At 49.7% G+C, this 10,193-nt stretch overlaps 1 protein-coding gene across 3 annotated transcripts; it reads right to left on the bottom strand.

Annotated features, from left to right (window-relative positions):
* Window positions 1-1,049: 1,049 nt before the first annotated feature.
* Galr2 (galanin receptor 2) lies at window positions 1,050-5,021 on the bottom strand. Of its 3 annotated transcripts, none has more exons than XM_039085711.2 (2): window positions 2,391-5,021; window positions 1,050-2,077 (listed from the first exon to the last, which is right to left on the bottom strand). In XM_039085711.2, coding segments are annotated over exons 1-2 (753 nt in total). In that variant the 5' UTR covers window positions 2,393-5,021; the 3' UTR covers window positions 1,050-1,326. The 3 variants fall into 3 exon arrangements, with proteins under 3 accessions (XP_038941639.1, XP_038941638.1, NP_062045.1); XM_039085710.2 differs by having other exon boundaries at window positions 1,050-2,567; window positions 3,085-3,221; NM_019172.5 differs by having other exon boundaries at window positions 1,053-2,077; window positions 3,085-3,481.
* Window positions 5,022-10,193: the final 5,172 nt, after the last annotated feature.

The following is a 10,193-nucleotide window of genomic DNA, read 5'->3' as shown; positions in this document are numbered from 1 at the left end:
GCCTGCACTCAGTCCATTCAATGGGGCCTGAGCCGCTGGATGGAGGCAACTGCTCTGTGCAGGGGCTAAGCCTTGGACTAAACATACCTTCTACCCGCTTCTACAAACACCCAATCTGTTTCTTTTCTTTCTTTTTTAAATTTTACTTAAGTATAAATATTGTGTGTATGTATATGGTGCCTGCTAGACGAGGGCATCAGATTTCATTGAAAATGGTTGCTAGCCACAGCGTGGTTGCTGGGAATTGAACTCAGGACCTCTGGAAGAGCAATCAGTGCTCTTAACCTCTGAGCCATCTCTCCAGCCCCATTTCATCTCTCCTACATGGTCTTAGTTACGGTTAGGGTACAGGCTGTGCACTTCAGTGACTGGCCAAAGTCAGCCCACTTCATGATGTGAGACAGAGATGTCTTCACCCTTTCACTCTTTATACACTGATCTGATTTTGTGTAAAGTGCCTTGGCTCAAGAACTCAGGGACAGATAGAAAACAGGCTGGGCTACTCATGTGCTTGCCCCAACCTAAAGGACCATAGAATCAATCACTGTAGTGTATGAGGAATGGAACCCGATGGAAGGTGCCTTTTTGACACCAAACAAAACTTAAGATGCTGGATGCTTGACCCTGCCCTGCTGCAAGCAGGGAGGCAAATACAAGGCCAGGAGTAAAGCACTGGTCAGGTTGCCCAGACTTAGGCCCCAGGGAGCAGGAAGTCCATGAGAGCCCCCCTGATCTTGTGCATGGACAAACTAAAACAAATAATTCCTGCTGTCCATCAATCAGCTTCAACCCGCTCAAATGTGTTACTTCTGATGATATGAGTTGATGATGACTTAGTGATGTCTGAACAACCGGCACCTCTGGGTGACCACGTTAGGCTTCACTGAATCCATAGATGCTAGGATTCATCGCAGCACTTTCTGTCCCGGCTGCTGCCTTCCAGTAGTGAAGCTAAGCAAACCCAGCACTGGGAAGCCTCTCCTTACCCTGTAAAGTCCCAGAGACTTTATCCTGGGGCATGGGGTTTCACGACAGAAATCCCACACGAATCACAGCATATGAAATGTTTTATTATTGGATCTCAGGTAGTTCAAGCAGGCCTCAAACTCCATGGCTGGCTTTGCTCCTGCTCCTGCTCCTGCATCTGCTTTTCGGGTGCCAGGATTGAAGGACTATGCCACCCTCTAGCAATCCGCACCGTTTAATAACTGGAGGTTCCCTACAATCAATCCTCAGTCTTTAGCCTCAACCCTGTAACGTTCAAGCATAACCCCCAGGGATCCTCGGGCCACACTGTCTAGAAGCTGTTAGATGCCCTTTGGTCCTTTAACAAGCCGGATCCAGGGTTCTACTCGAGGCTGTGCAGTTGGGAAGTGCGGGTGGTGGGACAAGGGGCCCGGCTGCCTCGCTCACCTGTGTCAGGTCTGTGGATTCCTGTTCCAGCATGCTGCCACTATGGTTCCCAGGCGCCAGGATGCTCACTCGGCCCGAAGCTCGCCTCGGGGCAGGGCGCAGCAGGCCCGCGCAGATTTTGCGGAAACCTTTACGGAAATGCTTGGAGACCAGAGCGTAAACGATGGGGTTGACACAGGAGTTGGCATAGGAAACTAGGTGTGAAAGGATGCGCAACGCGTAAGTGGCACGCGTGAGCGGGAAGCGACCAAACCACACGCAGAGGATAAGCGCGTGGTGGGGCATCCAACAGAGGCAGAAAAGCACCGCCACGATGATGATCATCCGTGTCACCTTGCGTTTGGCGCGCTGGGAACCTGAGCCTGCAGTCACCGGGTCGACTGTGCGCCAGAGGTAGCGCAGGGTACGCGCATAGGTCAGACTGAGGACTAGCACTGGCAGCAGGTAGCTAAAGACGAAGGTGCAGAGGTCCATGGCTCGACGTCGAGGTGCGCTCCATGCTGGGTGGCATACTGTCAGGTTGGCCAGCTGCGACTGACGGTAGTAGCTCAGGTAGGGCCCGGAGAAGAGCAGTGCTAGCCCCCAGATGAGCCCGATGGCGGCCAGCGCGTTTCGAGGTGTGCGCAACTCTCGGGAGTGCAGCGGGTAGCGGATGGCCAGATACCTGTGGGGACAGTGGGGGGGCATCAGCTAAGCGAGAGGATTCACTGCTAGGCTATTGTCACTCCTGGGAATGTGGCCACCGACCTACTCCACGTGAAGGGGCACCCCCAAAACACCGAAGACTAAAAGTTGTAGAATCTGTCTGGATTTCTGGGGGCAGTGATTGTTATCCTCTGGTGACAACCAGGGGAGGCAGATCCCTCATGCCTGAGGTTCTGACAGAAACCTGGAGAAGACTTGGGTCAAACTACAGCAAGGAAACTCCTAAAGAAAGCTGAAATTTTGTGAGTCCCTCCAGCGTACTCAGGACGCACATGTTGCACTCAGTGGAAACCAGAGGAGAATAAGGACCACCGCCTCTTCACCGCTCTTCTGTGGGAATGTCCAAGTGATGTGAAAGGGCAGGGAACTAAGGTCACCAGACCAGGATTCAGTCTTTTCCAGTCAAGATCCCTCCGGGCATACTGGATGTTTCTTTCTGGGTCCTTTACCTATGGAAGGAGCATAAAACCGCTGGCATCTCGGTGAGGGGAGCCTTGGCCTGGAGGGCTCTGGGTGTCAGCTAGGAGCCCTCGCTTACACTCCGTTGGACTTGAGCATGGGTCTTAACACAGCACAGCCCAGTCCTAAGCCTAAGGCGCCGGACAACGCCCCAGGTGCTGAGCTTGGTGCTAAGAAGCAGATGCTTCTCTGCAGCTCTCAAACAGCATCTGAACACTGGCGAGTTACTTTTCCTGCCAACTCTGGCCTGAGAACTGCAATGTTTCACAGAGACATTTAACTCAAGCAGTAATAATGCGAGGACCCCAGAGACCCGATTTCTCCCATCGACTTAGACACTCTCAGTCACTGAGTCTTAATCTCCCTCCCCCTTGCGTTTCACGGCCTCAGGCCACTTTGTAATTTCAGTGTTCTCGCCCATTCTGCTCATGCCTTCTGGATCCCCTGTGTAGTGACTCCAGCCCAAGCCCCTATCTCAGATACAATAGTTCTCCGATGTTCACTCACCTGTCCAGGGAGACGGCGGCCAGCGTGAAGCTGCTGGCGTGCATAGTGAGAAAGATGAGGAAATGAACAGCCTTGCAGAGCAGCGAGCCGAACACCCAGTCGTCCAGGGTGTAGATGGTGGCCTGGAAAGGCACGCAGCACAGGATGAAACACAGGTCGGCCACGCCCAGGTTGAGGATGAACAGGTTGGTGGTGCTGACCGCCTGGCCGCCGCGCAGCAGCACCGCCAGCACCAGCGCGTTGCCCACGGTGCCCACGAGGAAGATGAGCGCGAAAAATAGGGGTACAAGGACCGCCTCAGGCTGCCAGCCGCCGCTACCGCCTTCCTGGCTCGTGTTCTCCGCGCCCTGGCTGCCGGAGCCATTCATGGTATCACCAAAGTGGACGCCGCTCCCGCAGCTGTCCGGGTCTTGGTGAGCACGCTGCTCCCTCGCTGCAGCGCCCCAGCGAGACTGCCGAGCTCCAGGAGCCAGGGCAGGGGTGCGCGGGGGACGGGAGGAGGAGGGAGCACCCAGAGTGTAGGATGGTACCCCGCTCCGGCCCGCAGCCGAGAGAGGTGCAATCGAATGACCCTGACTCCATTCGCTTCCCGCGCTCAAGTCCTGGGACTCGCTCTGCTTTAGACTTGAGTGGCTCACTGCCCCTGGAGGTGTGGAGGGAGCGGGGTGCGCGCGGGGGTGGGGTGGGGATGGAGCGCCTTTAAGAGATCCACCCCATTCTCGGAATGAGAGGGCTGACGCGGATTACTGGCCCTGTGGTTGGTCCTCCCTTCCCCCAGCGGCCCCCCAAAACACACAACTAGGAAAGTGGAATGGCCAGCCCTATTTCCAGGCCTCTCTCCCACTTCTAATTCCTTGGAATACCTCACCCTGCCACACAGGAACTCGAGAGAGCAGCCCGGAAGAGGAGGAAAGGAGGGCGTTTTGTTGTTGTTTTGAGACTGAGTGTCTCTGTGGAGCCCAAACTGGCCTTGACTCACAGGTGACTTCCATGTCAGTCTCTGTGGTGCTGGGATTATAGCCATGTGCCATGCCTGGACAGAATGGAAAATCTCATCTGCTGAGTATTTTCCCTCCATCTTAACCCTACTCTCAGTCTGTCTGTGACCCTCACTTCCCTTATCTGAGATGGAATGGTCTGGAAACATACTGCCTTCAAAGAAGTGTGAGGCAAGAAGTATTACAAGGGCTGGAACAAGACTCAGCTGTTAAGAGGACCCAGGTTCAGTTCCCAGAACTCACACATCAGCACTCACAGCCCCCTGTAACTCCAGTTCCATGAGGTCTGGTACCTGCTTCTGCTTCATGGACTCCTACATAAATATGATCACATATACTCACAAAGACACACACACACATACACACACAGACACACACACAGACACACACACACAGACACACACACATATATACACAGAGACCACACACACAGACACACAAACACACGGACACAGACACACACACATATATACACAGAGACCAAACACACATATACAGAGACCCCCCCACACACACACACACTTATACACAGAGACCACACACACACATCCTGCACAAATAAAATCAAATGCAGGGAGATATAAGACTGGAAACCAGGGCTGGGGATTTAGCTCAGTGGTAGAGCGCTTACCTAGGAAGCGCAAGGCCCTGGGTTCGGTTCCCAGCTCCGAAAAAAAGAACCAAAAAAAAAAGACTGGAAACCAGTTTATTAGTGGGTTAAATTTATTAAACCATTCAGTCTTTATTTCAAAAGGGTAGGGGGAAGGCAGGAGAAATGGCTCAGTGGTTAAGAGCACTGACTGCTCTTCCAGAGGTCCTGAGTTCAATTCCCAGCAACCACATGGTGGCTCACAGTCATCTGTAATGAGATCCTCTTCTGGTGTGTCTGAAAACAGCTACAGTGTACTCACATACATTAAATAAATAAATCTTTTTTAAAAAAAGCCATTGAAATCTTAGCCATGAAGATTCTTTTCCTAAAACTTGGCTTTCTTTTTTTTTTTTTTTTTTTTTTTCGGAGCTGGGGACCAAACCCAGGGCCTAAAACTTGGCTTTCTTGACTCAGACATGTAATGTCAGCCCTCTGGAGAATTGCAAGTTCAAGGCCACCCTGGGGTGCAGAGTGAGTTGTAGGCCAGCCTGAGCCACTCAGTGAAATCCTGTCTTAAGAGGGCCGGGATGTTCCAGATGTGGTGGTGCACACCTTTGGTCCCAGCACTCAGGATGCAGAGACAGGTGGGTTGATATATGTGAGTTGGTGGCCAGCCTGGGCTACAGAGTGAGTTAGAGGCTAGCCTGGGCTAAAAAGGAAGGCACTGTCAAAAATAAAAAGAAAGAAAAAGGAATGTGACATTATTAGTCAGCATATGTGTGTCCCCTGAGTATTGAATACAGGGCCCCTGACATGCCTGGCAAGCAATCTACCACCAAGTCCAGAAGTTCAAAGCCAGCATGGATAAAACAATGAGACACTGTCAAAAAGAAAATAAAACTAAACCAAAAAACCCACAACCAAACATTCGAACATAGGTATAGAGGTGAGGAAAGAGCCCACTATCGGGGGTGAGGGGTGGGAGGGGAGATACAGAAAGAGGGGGAAGGATGGAAAGGTGCCCTACTGCAGGAGAGTGGTGGGTCCCTAAGTCATGGCTGGTATGTCTCAGTTAAATGAGCAAGAAAAGTGGCAAGAGGTGAGGGCAATTTTCCTTTAAAAAAAAAAATGCTTATGGGGCCAGAGAGACTGCTCAGTGGTTAGAGCACTGGCTCTTGCAGAGGACCTAGGTTCAGTTCCCAGCACCCACATGGCGACTTGCAAGCATCTGGAACTCCAGTTCCAGGGGATCTGACACCCTCTTCTGACCTCTGAGGGTGCTGCACACACAGGGTGCACAGACACACAAACACGCTCTTTAAAATTTCGTTTGTGGGGTTGGGGATTTAGCTCAGTGGTAGAGCCCTTGCCTAGCAAGTGCAAGGCCCTGGGTTCAGTCCTCAGCTCCTGAAGAAAAAAAAATAGAAAAAAAAGTTTGTTTCTCTTTCTTTTTTTTGAAAAGATTTATTTATTTCATGTATGTAAATACACTGTTGCTGTCTTCTGACACACCAGAAGAGGGCATCAGATCCCATTGCAGGTGGTTGTGAGCCACCATGCTGGGATTTGAACTCAGGACCTCTGGAAGAAAAGCAGTCAGTGCTCTTAACCACTGAGTCATCTCTCCAGCCCCTGTTTGTTTTTCAAGAGAGGGTTTGTCTGCATAATCCTAGCTGTCCTGGAACTCTCTTTGCAGACCAGGCTAGCCTGGAACTCACCGACATCCTCCTGCCTCTGCCTCCTAAGTGCTAAAATGAAAGATGTGTGGGCCTGTGTTTTTAATTATAGGTATTTGTCTGCTTGTCTGTATAGACTGTCTGCATGTGGTGCCTGTGGAGGTCAGACAAGGACTCACAACCCCTGTAATTGGAGTTGAGTTTGTTGTGAGCCACTGGAGTGGGTGTTAGGAACAGAGCCTGGGTCCTTTGCAAGAACAGTGAATGCTCTTAAGGTCTGAGCTATCTTTCCTGCTCTGTTCTCTGGACACCTTTTATTTAAGATTTATTTATTTATTTATTATCAGTACAATATAGCTGTCTTCAGAAGAGGGCATCGGATCCCATTACAGATGGTTGTGAGCCACCAAGTGGTTGCTGGGATTTGAACTCAGGGCTTCTGGAAGAGCAGCCAGTGCTCTTAACCCCTGAGTCATCTCTCCAGCTGCCCCCTCCCTTTTAATTTTTTTTTTTTTGGTTCTTTTTTCTTTTTTTTTTTTTTTTTTGGAGCTGGGGACCGAACCCAGGGCCTTGCGCTTCCTAGGCAAGCGCTCTACCACTGAGCTAAACCCCCAACCCCTTAATTTTGATTTGTTTATATGTGAATATTTTGCCTGCACGCATAGGTATGCACCACATGCCTAGTGCCCATGGAGGGCAGAGAAGGCACTATACTTCCTAGAACTGGAGTTACAGATGGTCGTAAGCCATCGTGTGGATGCTGGGAATCGAACCTGGGTCCTTAGCAAGGGCAACAAGTGTTCTTAACCACTGACTGAGCCATCTCTCCAGCCATTGACGAATGATGGATTGATTGACTGACTGATTGATTGACAGAGTCTCATGTAGTCAGGTTGACCTGGAACTTGCTATGTAGCCAAAGACCTTGAACTTTTGATCTTCCTGCCTCCACCTCCCAGACCCTAGGATTCAAGCCTGCTTTGTGTGGTGCTGGGACTCAGACCCAAGACTCCATGCATGGCAGACAAGTTTAGCTGAGTAGCATCCCTGACCATCTTTTTCCACTCTGAGAGTAGTGGCATTTAGTTCACTAACGTGAGGAGGCTCTGAAGGGCTTTGAGGAGAACACTAACAGACTTGCTCTCTCCTCCCCACCAGCTTCCCTTAAGTGACATGGCCACACTCTGCCACATACCCATCTAAAGTGTTTGCTTGGTTTTTGGTGTTTTCATGGAGTTGGGTGACAATTGTCATACTTTACGAGACAGGGTTTTTCTGTGTAGTTCTGGCTGTCCTGGAACTCACTCTGTAGACCAGCCTTGCCTCAAGTTGGGAGATTCACTTGCCTCTACCTCCTGAGGGCTGGGATTGAAGCTATGCCCACTACCACCCAGCTATAATTACTATATAATTATATATAATTATTATGTACGGTGGCTGATTTTGTCAACTTGACATATCTAGGTAGAGGGAACTCTTAATTAAGAAAATGGCCCCATCAGATTGGCCTCTTGGCAAGAGTGTAGAGCATTTCTTCTTGGTTAATGATTAACTTGAGAGGCACCAGTTCCCTGGGGATGGCCCTGGTCTTGAGTCACAGAAGAAATGAGTAAGCTGGTAGGTAGTGTTCCTCAGTGGCTTCTGCTTCACTTCCTGCCTCCAGGTTCAGCCTTGAGCTCCTTTCCTGACTTCTCTTAGTGATGGACGATTTGTTACTTGAGAGCAGAGACATGAAATAAACCCTTTCCTCTCCAAGCTGCTTTTGGTCATGATGTTTGCCTTAGAGTTTCATCGCTGTGACAAGACACCATGACCAAGGTGACTCTTATAAAGGTAAACATTTATTGGCTTACAAGTTCAGAGGTTCGGTCCATTATCATCATGGCCGGAAGAAGGGCAGCAGGCAGGCAGACTTGGGACTGGAGGAGTCAGGAGTTCTACATCCTGATCAGAAGGGAGCAGAAGGGGACTGTCTTCTGCAGGCAGCTAGTAGGAGGCTCTAATTCTACACTGGTTGTACTTGAGCAAAGAGACCTCAAAGCCCACACCCACTGTGACATGATTCCTCCAACAAGGCCACACCTCCTAATAGTGCCCCTCCTCATAGGCCAAGCATTCAAATATTAAGGTCCTACATAACTGGGCAGGAGAGATGGCTCAGTGGTTAAGAGCACCCGACTACTCTTCCAGAGGTCCTGAGTTCAATTCCCAGCAACCACATGGTGGCTCACAACCATCTGTAAAGAGATCCGATTCCCTCTTCTGGTGTATGTGAAGACAGCTATAGTGTACTTATATATAATAAATGAATAAATCTTTAAAAAAAAAAGTCCTGATAACCTTGTGATGTTATTATTATTTTTTTCTTTTTTTTTGGAGCTGGGGACCGAACCCAGGGCCTTGCACTTGCTAGGCAAGCGCTCTACCGCTGAGCTAAATCCCCAACCCTGTGATGTTATTATTACTTGGGCATAAAAAGAAGAATATTAACCGTGTCATGGCACGGATGAACCCTGAGTCTATGGAGGCCAAACCTATTCAACCACCACAACATTTTACCACATCAGTAGAAACCCTAACTAAGATATTATTTGTGGTTTTAACTGCCCCATGGGGTTGCCCAACTACCTTTTCTCTCCCCTCCCTCACTTTTCCTATGGCAACTCCCCTGGCCTCAGTCCTTGGGGCCAATGAGCTCACCCTCCAGAGAGCAGCTTAACCTTTATATTTATTTCGTTTTTACGAATACGAACATTCTGTCTACATGTATGACTGCGTACATGCTCGTAGTGCACTAAGAGGCCAGAAGAGAGTTGGATCCCCTGGGACTGGAATTCTAGATGGTTTTGAGCCACCACTCATGTGCTAAAAATTAAACCTAGACCCTCTTTTAAGAGCAACCAGGCTCTTACTCTTCTCTGTTCTCGTGCCCTCTTTATCCCTGTCCCTTCTCTCCTCATCCTGCCTTTCCTTCCACGTGCCCATGGCCAGCCTTTACTTATCCCCACCTCTACTCTTCTCTCATTAAACCTTTCCACGTGGAAAAAAAAAAAAAAAAAGAGCAACCAGTATTCTTAACCACTGAGCCATCTGTCCAGGCCCAGTCTCTTGATGCTTTTGCTGGAAAACTACATATTCCACACTAGCTGGCCTCTGAACTCCGAAAGGGTTGGGGGGAGGGGAGGACTTGTAGACATAATTTTTTTTTTTGCAACCTACTTTAATAACACAAAGGGTAGATTGAGTTACTTGCCCAGCATCTTTGCGCCTACAGTGAATGGCACAGGACTGAGACTCCTGGAGTGCCCGACTGCAAAGACTCATAAAAGCTATCCATGGATGGTCACACAATCTAGACGAGGGCACGGATCTCAAGCTCCTATTGGGGACACTGTGTTCTGACTGAGGCCTGTGCTTCTCACCATCAACCTCAGGAAAAAATAAATAAAGAACTGTGGAAGCAGTTACACACTAGCCAGGAGTTCCCTAGAATGGGGAACCTTTTTCAGATTTACAATCAGGAATCCGAAGTGTTAGACCTTCGCTACTTTTTCCTCTCCTTTTTTTTTTTTTTTTTTAATAATGTCTAACTGTGCAGCCCAGACTGACCTCAACTCGAGGAAATCCTCCAGCCTCAGCCTTCCCGGTACTGGGATTAAAGGCGTGCGCTATCACTCTCTGGGTGCAGGGATGCACGAGGTGAGCATCTTTCTCGAGTCCTCCTACCCTTGGACTTAGAGGGAGGCTAATGCTCTGGAACGTCGAGACCCAGCTAAGCCACCAGCTCAACCCCGGTCGCGCAGGCGCACACCAACACACCGCAAAGGCACGAGAAAAAAACGA

Source organism: Rattus norvegicus, chromosome 10, assembly GCF_036323735.1.
Source record: "Rattus norvegicus strain BN/NHsdMcwi chromosome 10, GRCr8, whole genome shotgun sequence".
In the NCBI taxonomy this organism is placed as follows: Eukaryota; Metazoa; Chordata; class Mammalia; order Rodentia; family Muridae; genus Rattus; species Rattus norvegicus.
This window is presented reverse-complemented; position numbering and strand designations above follow the sequence as displayed.